The sequence below is a fragment of the Bufo gargarizans genome, chromosome 9 (assembly GCF_014858855.1).
Source record: "Bufo gargarizans isolate SCDJY-AF-19 chromosome 9, ASM1485885v1, whole genome shotgun sequence".
Taxonomy (NCBI): domain Eukaryota; kingdom Metazoa; phylum Chordata; class Amphibia; order Anura; family Bufonidae; genus Bufo; species Bufo gargarizans.
Genome location: NC_058088.1, coordinates 148,297,610 through 148,314,624, shown reverse-complemented (window position 1 = coordinate 148,314,624; position 17,015 = coordinate 148,297,610). Strand labels below are relative to the sequence as shown.

The 17,015-nt window shown below is 42.5% G+C and overlaps 1 protein-coding gene across 3 annotated transcripts in view; it reads right to left on the bottom strand.

The window, feature by feature from the left end:
* Positions 1 to 17,015, bottom strand: part of BTK (Bruton tyrosine kinase) — a 474,008-nt gene that overhangs the window by 90,057 nt on the left and 366,936 nt on the right. For all 3 annotated transcript variants that reach the window (XM_044306622.1, XM_044306621.1, XM_044306623.1), the window contains one exon: positions 6,915 to 6,986. In XM_044306622.1, coding sequence (XP_044162557.1) covers positions 6,915 to 6,986 — 72 coding nt within the window. The remainder of the gene's footprint in view (positions 1 to 6,914; positions 6,987 to 17,015) is intronic.

Below are 17,015 nucleotides of genomic sequence, written 5' to 3'. Positions count from 1 at the left end.
GCGTTCCAATTAATATAATTGGTGCAGTTAGTTGTCTCAGTCTTGTCCACAGTTATTTGGAGACTAGCAGATCTTTCTTTATGGGCAACCAAATGTCTTCCAATTTACAAAATCCAGCAGTCCGGGCCATCCATGTGGGGAACTGGGTAATTGGCCACGCGTCGCTGACCCTGCAGTTCTGGACTCCCCTTTCGGTGGGGTGGGGGGGGGGGCAGTTCTAACTCGCCCCCTACAAGCCCCAAAGTGGAAAGACCAAGCTAGTAAAGCCTCCCAGTCGAGGACCACAGCACTCTTTTTTCGCCCACAATCAGCAGCACTCCTCCTCCTCTACCATGTTCCAAGCTTTCTTTCTAGGTGCAAGCTGCCAGGAGGGGGCGGGGGGGGGGGGGGGCCACCCGAATTCCACATGTGCACTTTAGGACCAGTTATCGTGGCCCCTTCAACACCCCTCAGCTTACACCCACACTCCACTGCTGTATCAGCTTATTAAATAGACAGAGCTCCAATCGAAAAGAGGCATCTGTACATCTCACCTCATCACCAAGGAAGGGGGGAGGAAGGGAGGCACTCACACCCGCCAAATCAGTCCTCCTCCTGTCACTTCTAATCTTCAGTTTTGCGTTCGGCTTCACTCAGCTCCCGATCTCCCAGAGCCGGGGAGTCCACTATATTTTGCTTCATGCTCAGGAGAACAAGATGGCCAGGCGATGGAGCAGCAGGCTGCAGGACAGCAACAGGCGGTGGGGCAGCGGCATAGCAGACAGCGGGGGGCAGAACGATGGCTGGAGCGGCTTCACATAGGGCTGGGAGCTCGGCGGCAGGAAAGGCGGTGCGTATGTCACCTGTGTGCGTTCACCGCAACCATCGATTTCAACTAAACTTGGTAGGCTTCTATACATATTAATTTGTCACAAAGCGTGTTAAATCAGGTCTATACCGGCCTGCAGTTAAATTTTAGGGAGAATCTAACCTGGTGTACATCACTGTGCAGTGCAGCAACATGCATAGCTAGCCCTTTCTGGTAGCGAAACAGTTACTGTGCATCTGAATGACAGGCAGGTCACATATATGGCCACGCACATCGAGCAGACGACCAACATTCCTAACTAACCCCTAGCTAAACAAAAAAAAACATACAGCGTCCTTCAGTAAAGCTAAAAATATATATAAAACACTGAATGCCCCTGCAGATGGCCCAATGACATTTTTGTGAAACAAAAAAAGGACATGGAGGCAGCGCCAATAAGGTTTATTGGCAAGACAAAAACAGGAGTGGGTCCAAAATAGAGATAACATGTGATGGAAATATTTGCATGTTTTCTGTGTTTTGGACCCACTCCTGCTATTGGCTTCCAAATCATGAGCAAATCCTGATGCAAAATATTGACCATGTAATAGGGGCCTTCTTATTTGCTGTTTTTCTGACTGATCAGAAGAACGGAAAAATAAATGGTGATGTCAACACGGCCAAACAGGGACACTAGTCGCCCCGTAACAGTCTGCTGAGGGTGGCAACAGCATGAAGAGTCACAACAGTGGCCCTGGAACAGAGTGGGAAGGGGGTGGACACAGGAGTGGCGATAATCACACAAGATGGTGGCAGACCACAGTAGGGGCAGATGGCAGTAGAGGCAGCAGATGTGTGGCATTAGGCGGGTGACATCATCGGAATAGTGCTAGCAGGACGTAAGCAGAAGTAACAGGACATTTGTTACAATGTCCTGGTGTGGCAGCGCAGTACAGTCATATGATTACAGCCAGAATGATCAGGCATCGGTGTTTGGAAATCCTGGTTTATCCAGGCCTGATTCATCTTTAAAAAGGCTAGTCTCTCAACATTTTGAGTTAAAAGGCAAGTTCTCTTTGGGGTAACTATGCCACCCACCACACTAAACACCTGCTCTAATGCCACACTACTGGCCAGGCAGGAAAGCTTGCCCAGGGCAAACTTGCCCAGTTCCAGCCACAATTCAAGTTTGGCTGCCCAGTAGTCCAGGGGATCTTGGATATGGGTTGGTAGATTGCAGTCCAAGTATGCCACCACCTGCAGTTCAGGCGGTTCAGGTTCTGCTTCATGTCATTCTGCTGCTGGGTGGTTTCTTCAGAAGGTGGGTGAAGAAAATTGCTCATCAGAGATTCAAGACTTAAGAGGCTGCTGATGGAGCTGGTGCTGCTCCTGCACCCTCCACCCCCTCCAGCAGTCATAGCAGTGGAGTGTGAGCGTAGAGAGTCCTCCCGGTTAGAACTTTGTGAGGATGGGCGATGGAGCGTGTAGGCAGCAACCAACCGACTACAAAGGATGTTTCCATAGTAGTTGAATTTTTCATCCCTCTCAGAAGGTGTAAAAAAGGTCCCCATTTTGGACAGGTAGCGAGAGTCTAACATTATGGAGAGCCAGTAGTCATCCCTTTGCCGAGTGGAGATAATGCGCTGTCACTACGCAAGCAACTCACCATACATCTGGTCATTTGCACTTGGAGGGACTCCCTGCCTCCATCTCCACTGCATACTGCCATGGTCTGTCGTGGTCATCTGCATCGTCTTCCTCGTTGCCCTATAGCTCCTCCTGCTCCTCTCCTGTCGCTTGGGCAGATAAACTATCTAGTTCTGTGTAGAATTCCTGGGCTTCCTCCTCCTGTGCCAGTTCAGTCTCCACAGGGCTCAAGTGGCTGTGAGATGTAGGCGCCACATCTTCTGTCCCTTTGCCAGTCAGATTTATTAGCATCCCTTCCAGGACGTTGTAAAGATATGGTCGTATAAAATGTCTTATGGGTTGAGTTATAATTTAATGAATTGAGTGAACTATATCAGATTTGTAGAGTCATTGATATAGCAGATGAAAAGGTTTTTCTAATTAATTTTCTTGGGGTCAATTGTTGTAGAGAAGCCATCTGTATTGTTAATCAGGATGTCTACAGAAGTGTTTACAATCATTTACATTTCTATGGCATCATGAGGGCAGATGGACTCTCCCTTTCAAATAAGAATACAAGACTGTATCACATTTGAAAGAAAAACACCGTAGTGTAAGTGGCTCACCAGTCGTCCTAATGGGTAGGTGCACTCCCCTCAGCACCCCCAGTGCTGTGGCAAAGTAAAATTGAATATATAACTGTGTGGGGGGGGGGGGGGGGCACTCTAGATTTGGTTACACATGTGAGTTAGTTGGAGAATGGTTTATTCAGATAAAACAATAGACAATAAGTAATAAATAATAAAAACAAAGTCCCATTGTTTTTATTATGATTTTATTATTTATTACTTATTGTTTATTGTCTATTGTTTTATCTGAATAAACCATTCTCCAACTAACTCACATGTGTCACCAAATATAGAGTGCCCCGCACCCAGGTATACATTCAATTTTAGATTGTATCACAACCAGTCATGATGTCTCTAGTCAGTGTTATCTGATCACAATGTGCAAATGACAGGAGAATAGAGTTCTCATAATATGCAAGGTGTGGGAAAATGTGACACCTTTTATTCTCCTGGTGGGAAGGAACACACAGAGATCAAAACCGGCCTTCGAAGTAGGAAATATTTTCTGATGGGAGGGGGAGTGAGTTCCAAGATCCCAAAGATTAGTATAAAACATGGGCAAAATTTGGCATAGGGACAGGTCAGAGTTATGTCTAGGATTCTTTTGACTAGGAATGTGTGAAATAGTTTTGTAATTTAATTGTTTCTGTCCCACATACAGTCAGGTCCATAAATATTGGAGTCATCAGCACAATTCTAACATTTATGGCTCTATACACCATCACAATAGATTTGAAGTGAAACGATCAAGATGTGCTTTAACTGCAGACTGTCAGCTTTAATTTGAGGGTATTTACATCCAAATCAGGTGGACGGTGTAGGAATTACAACAGTTTGCATATGTGCCTCCCACTTGTTAAGGAACTAAAAGTAATGGGACATAGTAATAATCATAAATCAAGCTTTCACTTTTTAATACTTGGTTGCAAATCCTTTGCAGTCAATTACAGCCTGAAGTCTGGAACGCATAGACATCACCAAACGTTGGGTTTCATCCCTTCTGATGCTCTGCCAGGCCTCTACTGCAACTGTCTTCAGTTCCTGCTTGTTCTTGGGGCATTTTCCCTTCAGTTTTGTCTTCAGCAAGTAAAATGCATGCTCAATCGGATTCAGGTCAGGTGATTGACTTGGCCATTGCATAACATTCCACTTCTTTAAAAAACTCTTTGGTTGCTTTTGCAGTATGCTTTGGGTCATTGTCCATCTGTACTGTGAAGCGCCGTCCAGCATTTGGCTGAATGAGTAGATAATATTGCCCGAAACACTTCAGAATTCATCCTGCTGCTTTTGCCAGCTGTTACATCATCAATAAATACAAGAGAACCAGTTCCATTGGCAGCCATAAATGCCCACGCCATGACACTACCACCACCATGCTTCACTGATGAGGTGGTATGCTTAGGATTATGAGCAGTTCCTTTCCTTCTCCATGATCTTCTCTTCCCATCGCTCTGGTACAAGTTGATCTTGGTCTCATCTGTCCATAGGATGTTGTTCCAGAACTGTGAAGACTTTTTTAGATGTCGTTTGGCAAACTCCAATCTGGCCTTCCTTTTTGAGGCTCTTGTGGTGAACCCTCTGTATTCACTCTGGTGAAGTTTTCTCTTGATTGTTGACTTTGACACACATACACCTACCTCCTGGAGAGTGTTCTTGATCTGGCCAACTGTTGAGAAGGGTTTTTTCTTCACCAGGGATAGAATTCTTCGGTCATCCACAACAGTTGTTTTCCGTGGTCTTACGGGTCTTTTGGTGTTGCTGAGCTCACCGGTGCGTTACTTCTTTTTAAGAATGTTCCAAACAGTTGTTTTGGCCACACCTAATGTTTTTCCTATCTCTCTGATAGTTTTTTTTTTTTTCAGCCTAATGATGGCTTGCTTCACTGATAGTGACATCTCTTTGGATTTCATCTTGAAAGTTGACAGCAACAGATCCCAAATGCAAATAGCACACTTGAAATGAACTCTGGACCTTTTATCTGCTCATTGTAATTGGGATGATGAGGGAAAAACACACACCTGGCCATGGAACAACTGAGAAGCCAATTGTCCCATTACTTTTGGTCCCTTAACAAGTGGGAGGCACATATGCAAACTGTTGTAATTCCTACACCGTTCACCTGATTTGGATGTAAATACCCTCAAATTAAAGCTGACAGTCTGGAGTTAAAGCACATCGTGTTAGTTTCATTTCAAATCCATTGTGGTGGGGTATAGAGCAAAACATTTTTGAATTGTGTCAATGTCCCAATATTTATGGACCTGACTGTATATAGGTTGGGTTATAGTTTGTTAAATATCTGTTTTATTGCTTAACATGGTTTTCCTTTTATGTTAGGGTAATTGGTTTATTTGTGTGTTATCAATATTAATATTGCGCAATTGACTCTGTATATATTTTCATTTTTCTTTTTATATACACTTTTTGTTGGTGTGCTTTCTTCGCTACCATCCCCTAGAGCTTACGTAGGAATATTTTTGTTGTTCAATATTATAATCTTATTTATTATTAATATTGTCAATAATCATATTTCTTACAACGTGAAGGAGTGGAATTACAACATTCATCCCACACGTCTTGGAGTTGGGTGGAAGACTTCAGGAACTGGGTGACAACCAGTTGGAACTTCATGCTCCATATGTTAGACCTCCTGTACGAACGAGCAGAGGAAGGCGGTCAACAATTTCTTAAAACTGCAAATGGACAGGTCTACTCCCCAATGAAATTTCCATGTTAGCCAGTGGCAGCTCAGAATTGTGTCACACGTGCCATTTCCGCAGGCCCTTTGAGTTGACAGAACTACGGGATGAATAAGGTCATTCCGCTCCTTCACATCCTGGAGGGGATGCTCAGAAATCTGATTGATATGAAGAAGACTTGGCGTCTACATTTCACAGCCACCTTAGCTGCTGTTATGGCTAGGGACAGTACATGCCTTTCATTGCCCACTGGGTCAATATTATTTGTGGCAGTGGAGAGCACCAACCAGGCCTTTATGACCCCTTCCCACCATATCATGGGGTTGGCAGGCCCTTACCTGCCTCCTCCATCTCCTCCTCCATGGATACGATCCCGTTCCCAACAGCAGCAGGACACAGCGTCACTCACACTACCCATCCTTCCTATCACATGTGTCAAGTCAAGCGTTGTTGCACCATGTTGGAGCTGATCAGCCTGGGAGAAAGTAGCCACACCAGCGAGCAGTTGTTTATATCAAGCAGCAAACATCCCGTTGGCTGTCACCTCGACGACTACAACTGGGCAAGTGGTCAACGACAATGGGCACAATATCCTAGCCACCCTGATCCTGGGGGAAATAACACATGCTCCCTGTATGGCCTTTTTTTTTTAATGCACTGGCTTGCGCAAGGTGCTGGCTATATCCAGGAGACTGTCCCTTTTTTCAGTTATTCTCACATGGTGAGTACTGAGTAACTATCTCCTGGACTTGCAGTGTCAGAATGGTCTGCAGCTACAGCACAGCTTAATCTGTGACGCTCCAACTTGCTGGAATTCAAAAGTGTACTTGCTTTAGTGTCTGTACAAGCATTGGAAAACCGTGAACAATTTGGTCATGCACCAGACCGCTTCAGCAGCGAGCATGTCTTGTTTCTAGGTCATACAGTGGCAGCTCATGCCATTCATGCTGCAGTAGTCCCTCATCCCTCATGTATTTTTGAAGACACGCTGATGCTCATGCAACAGGTGGCCCTGTAGCTGGATCTGGATCTAGTCAGCAACAGCTGATCAGAGGGGATGCGTGTGTTGGACCACCACTGATCTGATATGAATAGCCTACGGTGATGACAGGTCACCAATATAAAAATCCTGGAAAACCACTTTAATTGCCCAAATATAGTATTACTTCTTACCATAGCCAAGACCAGCAGTGGATGGTATTCTTCTGACAGAACACACCGGATACTTCAGTCTTGAGATCAATCCTGTACAACAAAACAAATACAGATTTACTGTAGTAAAACTCATATATAAAAATATATCTGAACTCGCAGGAAACCCCTATAACTCCTGGCCTACTCCAGGTCTTTGTCTTCTCTTGGTTTGTTATACTGTATTTTGGATGCTCTCACAGTGCCTGACTTCACTTGGGCTCTGATTCTGATTATTTCAGATTTTCCTTCCTGCCACCAACTGGCAGCTACTTTGAGGACCGTGATCATGTAATTTAACCAGGAAAGACCGGAGAGATCAAAACAGCTGCAGTTAAAGAGACACTATTAGGGCTTATTCACACGACTATGTATTTTGCGGATTGCAAAACTTGGATCCACAAAAAAAGGGATGACATCCATGTGACAACCGTATTATATCCGTTTTTGGGGGGATCCATTTTAATAATGCCTATTCTTGCCCACATAATGTGCAAGAATAGGACATGTTCTATTTTTTTTTAGCAGAACGGACTTGTGGACATACAGATACGGAATGCACAAAAAACACATTCTTGTGCATGAGCCCTTACAGTGAGAACTGTAAAAGACTACATATTCATGTTCAAGAAGTAGAATAAAAAATCTACAATCAAAAATATGAACAGATTAGAAACAAGTATATGTTTTCCTATCTGGTTTTCAAAATTTTTGTATAGAGGATACAGGTTTCATTTTAATATAGGGTTTAGGAGCCTGAAACAGTGCTGTCTTTCAGGGAGTATTTAGTAGGCCGACACAAACATACTGTAGGGTGCCATAAGCATTAATAGTAAACGCCACTGCACTTCTTTTTAGCCCTTGCGATTTAAACCTAGTTATCATATCTGTGAACAGTGGTAATTAGTTATTTACATCCCACCATTTCACCTCTGTGTTCACTGGTTCACTGTTAAATGGTGAAACACAGAGCATTAATAGGGTGGATCTAGGGCTTGAGTTAAACCTCTGTTAAACTGAACAAAAATCTGGAAAATTTACGAGAATAAGGCTTGTATATTCGATCAGACAATCAGCCGATAAACGAGCAAATGCCCGATGAAATCAGAGATGTGCTGCTAATAACACATAGAACATAATGACGGGGGAACGACTGCAGTAGCAATCATTCCTCACGCATTTAGTTTGCATCAGCCTGTGTAATCAGGACAGTGCAAACGATTGCTGATAGACAGTGTCAGATTGGGGGTGGGGTGCCTATGGCCCACCAGTAAAATTAATTCTGGGGTACCACTGTTCAGCTACTGTACATGCAGATACTACCTGCTTACATAGTGCTAGGCAGCAATAAAAGGCTCAAGATGATGGATTCTGGGGGTCCCTGCAAAATTTTTGTGAATGCGGGTCTCTGGGAAAAAAAGGACACTGGCTGGCATGGCTCCATACCTACAACTTATCTCAGCTCTCTGATGCATCTATAACAATAAAAGGGTAGTTTGTTAAATAATCTACCCAGTTTTTTATATGGATATAGGCTTGTTGAGATACTAGGCTGGGGGCCCACCTTTATAAGGGACCCACCGGGGGATTCACCTGTTTTCATGTGGGCCAGTCTGAGCCTGCTGATGGATGCATTATTGTCCATTGGCATTTGCACTGCCCAAAGATCAGTCAGTGTAATGGTGCTTTTAAGGAAAGGTTCTGATAGGGGCTCGCCCTGTTCAGGGTGGTAGCCCTGTGTATTTCATTTAATGGACCCACTGTACCAACCAACTGGTTAGACTTAGGGCTAAACTCTAAGGGCGTTATCCGGACAGTCCTCCAGTATTCACAATTTAACCCCTATACAGGGATCTGGAATTCTCTGCAGTGGAGCCACTAGGCCACTACCTCTTGAGATACTGTAGTCCTAGTGTGGTTGGTGGCTGACCCACGGGTCAGAAATACTTTTGCGAAGCACTGAAGGTCAGGCAGTATGCAGAGTCTAGAGACCAGTTAAAGATCAGGGCAGGCAGCGTACAAGTGTATCTATGAGACAAGTCCGAGGTCAGGGCAGGTAGCAGTAGTGGAATCCGAGGGACGGGCTAATTTCAGGGAAGGTGGCTAGAGTCAGTAGTCAGGCTGGAGGTTGGTACACAGGTGTTCACAATACACCTTTGCTGGTTGTTAGAGACTAGGAAACCCGGGCTCTGTGTTCAGTGATAAATCTGGTCCACTGTTTCCTTCCAGCCCTGGGCACAGCATGCTTTCGGTTTGTTCCCTGTAGCACTTCCTTAAGGGCCGGCACGTGTCACTTCCTGTGATTTATTGGTTTAGCACATGTAACCGTGCTGACCAATCCTAGCCCACTTGCAGCTGTAAAGGTGGTCAAGCCCCCTTCCCAGGTGCCTGAACATCAAAGTCCTTTGCTTCCTGCAAAGGTTGCTTTTATCTCTGCTTGTGTTTCTGGACTCCGCTACCAGTTTGATCCCTGCCTGCTTGTCTCGAACCAGCTGCCTCGCATGCCAATCCTTCTCAAGAGGTAGCGACCTGTGTAGCTGGCCAGCTAAGACCTGTCCTAGGTTGCTAACATAGCTTATATGTTTATACAGCTAGACCTGAAAATAACCTTAATACAGTTCCTATGTTTGCGTGACAAAAGCAGAGTTATTTACAGTGACTTCCTGTTTGGGTGTCATGTAATAGTTATATTTTGTGTCCACAGAAGCAGAAAAAGATAATGTGCCTTTAAGATTCATTATATAATATAAGGTAAGCTCAATGACACAGCAGACACAACAGAAAGCATAGAGTTAAACTGTTGTTGCTAAGCAGGAGTCTTGACCAATCCTAGCTAGCCTCACACAGCCCAGGAGTTTTGACCAATTACAGCCAGCCTCACACACAGCTTGTGTGGGAAATTCCCCTAGCAAGAGCTGCTGGAATCATTATTCACCAGAGAGAGGAGCTGAACAGACACACACTCCACTAAGAGCTGTGTTTTATGGAAGCAAGAGGCCAAAATAGGTATTTAAACAGTCATATAATGTTCTTACTGTTAATATAGTGATTAGAACTGTATACTGAACTGGTTATATGTACGTATACTTACAGTTCCACCATACAAACGAACTACTGAGCCATACAATCATACCATCCAAACAAATTATAAATATTTTATTCAACACGTGTTTTGTACATGGACTATCTGCTGCAGAGGCGGCAGTGTTATATATGCGCTGCGATGCGCTCCTCAACTTGCACAGAAAACAGCTCATTAGAGCAGCAGAGCTCCAGCATATACCGCTGCGCAGCAACAGTTCCCTGAGTGAGCAAGCAAAGGCACCTCAGCGGAGCTACCATAGAGGTCGTAGAACGTGTGCATTAGTCAAACTGCAGCCAAGTCTTAGTGGCAGAATGGAAAAGGCAAAATAGTCAGAGAAAGAGCGCCAACCCTCCTGCGATCCCTAGAGAGAGATAGAGATGCATGGTGGGAGGCCAAAGTCCAGAGCTAGAGTGCCCGCCCCGCTATCCACGGAGAGACCATGTACTGCAGCCAGCTAGTTTCCCGCCACTAGGCCCAAAGCCTGCAGCAGTGTATCCAAGTCAGTGCATCGCAAGTCTGCACAGAGCATTGCAAGTCATCACAGAGCATCGCAAGTCATCTCAGAGCATCGCAAGTCATCACAGAGCATCACAAGTCATCACAGAGCATCACATCACAGCAAGAACAGACACGTCTCCTTTTAGAATGACATTTGTTCCTGCTTTGATCTGTATTTGAGTCCCATGCATATTATTTCCCATCCCACCCCCTTCTTCTATTTGCGACCCAAACTGTCGGAAATCATGATTAGTTTAGGTGGAACGCATCGCCGTCGATGCGTTCCATATACCGGAACTTCCAGACAATGCGTTCCATATATCAGAACGATTAGTCTCGCCCTTATTATAATTGTTATTAGTCCTCTCTTCGTCCTTTAGGATTCCATATGCACACTATCACCGCCATTCACCTACTGTTCACTGACACCACCAGCTATCTCTTACACTCTGTGACCACGATTTGGAACGCACTTCCGGGTGGTGCGTTCCATATACCGGAAGCCCATTCTCCGCCCAATCATATCCAGCCCGATATTCCTTTTGGCCCCTATAGCATTCAAATTAGGGCCCACTTTGGATTATACAGATATAGACTTAATGTATACTGTACATTGTGTTTTGTTTCTATTGTATTTAAATGTTTTCAGGTTCTCTATATGTAACTAGTGATGTCACTTCTGGAAATGACACTGACGATCTTTTTGGCGCCAAACACGCCCCCCTTTTTTTGAATCTGCTATATATAGATGTTTGCTTGTTCTAATACCTTGTATAAGCCTATTACTTGCTCTGCTCCTGAGGAAGGGGTTTGTATATCCCCAAAAAGCGTTGAGCCCACCTGACCTATTTACCAATTAAAGGATTATACCAGAAGTTCCCAGTTGTGGACTGCCGTATCTTCCAACCACTCTACAAGCGAGCCAGGCGAGGGAGGTGGTTGTTTTGGGTGTCTTGAGCTTTATCCCTTTACACCCCTCCCTGGTGAAGTGAGTTTCGGTGTTGTTTCACCTCTTATATGCTTTTATGTGATCAATTTGATACTATACACCAACTGTTTTATGGCTCTATCATATTAGCACTGAGCTTTGCTGTGTCCCGCTCCTCAATTTCAGTAAGGGGCCCCTATTTACTATGTATTAGTTTTTATCTATTTTATCTATTTTTTATATATATTGATTCCAGTTTTACATATATATCTATCTATCTATATATATATATATATATATATATATATAGATATTTTTTTATTTATTTATAAGGCCTACTATTGGTGTACATCTTATTTAAGTATATACAATATCTTATTAGCAGTTAGGCGCCACGTGGTGATTTTTTTCCCTTTTGATTCACTCCAGTATTAATATATTGTATTTCTGCATATAGTCCATCACCTAGGCTGCCCTGCTTTTGGGTCTAGTACCTTGCTGTTCAGTACAATCTGAACTCTATCCCACTTTCTCCTCCACTTTGGTCTTTACCTCTGGCGCCCTGTGTGTTTATCCCATATCTTCTATCTCAGGAGTACAGGATTAACCCTCTTTTTTTTCTCCCCTTACCTCACTTCAGAATAAGGTCAGAGATTCCCTTTTATTACTTATCATTGCACATAGGTTTTGGCATAAAGAGACATTTTCGTGTTCAGGAATAAAAGACAAAGGACTGTTTGTAATACATGGACTCTATTGCATTTAAAGTGAAAGTCATTTATTGCCTGCATCTATTGCTATTGCATTTAAAGTGAAAGTCATTTATTTCTGCATTTATCAATATTAAAGTTCCTTTAATATTCGTATTGATTGTTATAGCATTTAAAGTAAAATGTCTGAGCCTAGTATTACCATGCCACTATTGGAGGATACAAAGATAGATAGAGTAGAGGGGAAGAGCAAGAGAACCTGTCGGAGTTAGAAGAGTCTGATGCAGCATTAGTCTTGCCTCAAACAAATCTAGTCCAAACAAATGAACTAAGATGTTCATCACGTGCCAGAAAACCAACCCCAAAGATGCTGGAAAATCTGGAGCATTAAAAGAGAAAATGTCTGCCCGAATGTATGATAAGTGGAAATTATACATTAGAGGCATTTGTGGAAAGCTAAAAAAACGAAAGTATAAAAAGGAACTTGAGTGATATGGTAGAGACGGTAGAAGAATCTGAATCTGAGCTTATGGCAGTATATGTCAACCTGCGGTCGTTTATGACACCTTCCCAGGATATTGTAAGGAACATGGACACATGTACTGCAGTCACTAAAGATTTAGTAAAGTTCATAAGAGAACTTTCATCTGCAGCTAACTATGATGAAGTTAAAGCAATAAGAAAAATGAATGAGCTTTTGTGAGAGACTATGCTTTATCCTTCCATCCCTGCTCAGAAAGACAGAGAGGCCTAATCCAGTGTCAGGAAAAGGGTGTGTGAATTTACTCTCTATCTCTACCAGAAAAGATAAAGAAAAGGACTCACCTAATTCAGAACTAGGTGAGAAAATAGAACTGGATGATTCTCTAGTATCTTGTGGTTTTCTAGATAGTTGTTCAGTACTTCCAGTCCTTAAACATGTGGGATGGAATTGCTGCATGCTTGCAGGAAGTCACCATACTTTTGAAGTCTGAAGTGTTTTTTAGGACCTATTTTAGGCCAGTTATTCAGTTTCTCTCTAAAGGCTCTTTGTACTAAGAAAGGATGACCATATCTTGCATTCAATCCCAAGCTTGCTTGTATGCTTAGTAGAGTGTTACAACCATTGTCCCAGCAAGACAACAGACAACAGTCCTAGCTAGACTTCCCGTTCCGGAACCTACAGTATTTTTGGACGATGTTTTCAGGAGACGGCAAGTTTTGAGATGATCATTGAGCATTATTGCTTCAGTCAAGTTGACAAGTTATTCTACCTTTAGAGATATTTTGGAGGAGAAGCCAAGGAAGTTCTTGAAGGTAACTTCCATAGAAAAGACGAAGATCCTACAAGCAAGCTTGGGATTGAATGCAAGATATGGTCATCCTTTCTTAGTACAAAGAGCCTTTAGAGAGGAACTGAATAACTGGCCTAAAATAGGTCCTAAAGAACACTTCAGACTCCAAAAGTATGGTAAATTCCTGCAAGCATGCAGCAGTGCCATCCCACATGTTCAAGGACTGGAAGTACTGAAAAACTATCTAGAAAACCACAGGATACTAGCCAAGCTAACTGAAGAAGTGGCTTCTAGATGGAATCGCTATGTGACTGAACAGTTAGATCTAGGCAAGAAATTCCCAAGTTTTAAAGAGTTTTCTGAGTTCATCAATAAGAAAGCACCGATAGCATGTAATCCAGTAACATCATCTTACGTCTTAAAATCCTTAGAAGAAAGGCCTGCAAGAAAGAAAAGATGTGCAAGAGCAACTAGCTTTGCAACCAACACAGCAGCTAAAGGTCCAAATACCTACGAGAGCAAGTTCAAAGTTACTACTGGGATCAGTAGAGAGACAGAACCGACAAATCTTCAGACTACCTTCAAGTGTATGTTCTGTGGAGAGAACCACTCCATACACAAGTGCCAAGAATTGAAGGAGAAGTCCCCAGAAGAAAAGCAGAATGTTGTACTTGATAACCAATTGTGTTTTGGAAATCTATAAAAAGGCCATGTTACTAAGGAGTGTAAGAAAAAGGCCACATGCAGCGTTTGCAAAGGCCGCCATCCTACACTTCTACATGAAGAACATCCAATGAAAGATAAATCCTCAATACCTAAAGATACTGAGGAAGAAAAGAAAGTATAAGTATTTTCTTGTAGAGTGAGGGAAGGAGAAAGCAACGGCACATCAATGGTTGTACCATTGTGCATTTCAAATCCTAAAAGGAGGAATAAAAAGGTATATGCCTATGCGCTACTGGATGCCCAGAGAGACGTCACCTTCCTTGATCAAGAAATCTGCAAGAAATTACAAGTGACTACAGAACCAGTGAAGCTCAAACTCACCACGATGATGGGAAGAGACACATTAGTGAACAGTCAAAGGGTCAAAGGACTGAGAGTTAGATGACTTCATTCAAACTTCACATTAGATCTACCTCCAGCTTATACAAAAGACGAAATACCTCTAGATCAAGATCGCATACCTACCTGTGAAACAGCCAATACATGGGAGCACCTATCTGTCATATCTCATGAAATGTCCCCGCTGAAGGAGTTTGGTTTTGGACTGTTGATAGGTTACGATTGTCCCGAAGCCTTGGTACCACGAAAGGTAATCACAGCAGGAAAGGGTGAACCCTATGCTGTTTAAACCGATCTAGGATGGGGTTTTGGAAAAAAACTGCAGATCGCAAACTCAAGACAGTTGAAAGGATTGTTTCATCGAATATCTGTCCAAGAGTTACCAACCTATAAGTCTAGCAAAAGTAATCAAGATCCTTGAATCCAACTTTGACGACATAAGTTCTAAAGAAAAAAGTGTATCTCAAGAAGACATAAAGTTCGTAAACACTCTAGAAGAAAGTATTCAGCAGAATCAACAAGGTCATCTTGAAATGCCCTTACCTTTTAGAGAACAACCTGCCAAATAACAGAAATCTTGCCCTATCAAGATTGAAATGTTTGAAGAGAAGGATGGGAAGAGATCCCAAACTCAAGAATGATTATTTGAAATTCATGGAAGGTATCCTTGAAGAAGGACATGCAGAGAAAGTTAATAAACAACCTAAAGAAGGAGAAGTGTGGTACATCCCACATCAAGGTATTTACCACTCAAAGAAACCAGATAAGATTAGAGTAGTATTTGATTGCTCAGTAAAGTATGATGGTGTTGCATTAAATGATCATCTACTAAAAGGACCAGACCTTACAAACACTTTGCCTGGAGTACTCTGTAGATTCAGAAAGTTTCCCGTAGCAGTCATGTGTGACGTTGAAAAGATGTTCCACCAGTTTTATGTGACGAATGAAGATAAAGACTTCCTGAGGTTCCTATGATGGGAGATACAGAAACAGAGACAGCAGAATACAGAATGAAAGTACACTTGTTTGGAGCAGCATCGTCTCCAGGTTGAGCCAATTATGGTATGAAGTACCCGGCCAATCAAAATTAAAAGGATTGCGCATCAGCAGCAAATTTTTTGACGAAAAAATGTTATGTAGATGATGGTCTTATAAGTCTAGAGTCCACAGAATCTTCAATCAAACTAGTGAAAGAAAGCCAAGAGTTATGAGCAAGAGGAAACCTGCGCCTTCATAAATTTATCTCAAACAACAGAGAGGTACTGGAATCCTTCAGTGACTCTGAACGTGCATCAACAATGTAGATCTCAATTCTGATCATCTTCTAGTCCAGAACGTACTTGGATTGGGATGGAATGTATATAACAAGAAGTTCTTATTTGAAGTATCTATTGGAGATAATTGCATCTAGCTTCATATATCTTTGTCGCCAACAGAGTTGAGAAAATTCATGAAATAACAAATCCAGAACATTGGAATCACATTGACACAAAGCATAACCCAGCAGATTATGCTTCAAGAGGCCTGAATTTAACAGAATTGAAAAATTCAAGTTGGTTCACAGGCCCAGAGTTTCTTTGGGAAAAAGGAAATCACGCCCAGTAAAGGTTACACAGAATTGTCTATGGGTGATCCAGATGTAAAAGTTGTACAAACATTGAGCACTGCTGCCAAGTGTCAAGATGAAATACTTGAAAGACTAGCCAGATGTTCAAAATGGAATACACTCATAAATGTAGTAGCTCGAATTCAATTTTTGGCAAAGGGAATCAGAAAGAAGGAATTGTTGAATGTAGAAGAAAGAATGAAAGCTGAAGAAACAGTCCTAAGACTCATTCAACAGAGATTCTACAGTGAAGAGTTGAAGAGACTTAGTCAAGAACCTAAAAGGCTTCCAAACAACCACCCATTGTACAAGCTAAATCTTGTTCTGCAGGATGGTATACTGAAGGTAGGAGGGAGAATGGAAAATGCATCATTACCTAGCTGAGTGAAGCATTTAGCAATTCTACCCAAAAACTCTACCTTCACAAGATTGATTATTGATCACTACCACAACATACATATCCTTGCATCAAGGAAGAAGCTTTACCCAAAGCTGTTTGAGAGAAGGTGGTTACTGGATAGTGAAAGGAAGCAAAGTTACTGCAAAGTATATAAGTAAATGTGTAGTCTGCAGAAAGGCACGTAGACCCACCAAAGAGCAAAGAATGGCAGATTTACTGGCAGATCGTGTAAACCCATCACCACCACTTCTTTATAGCGGAATGGATTGTTTTGGCCCATTCATCACCAAACAGAACCGCAAGGAGTACAAAAGATATGGACTAATATTTACATGTCTGAGCTCCAGAGCAATTCACCTGGAAATGTTAGAGGATATGTCAACTGACGCATTCCTCAACGCCTTGAGATGTTTTTTATAGTCATTAGAGATACTGCCAGAGATTAGATCTGACCAAGGATCTAATTTTGTCGGAGCAAAGAATGAATTGAAGAAAGCTCTAAAAGAGATCGATAAAG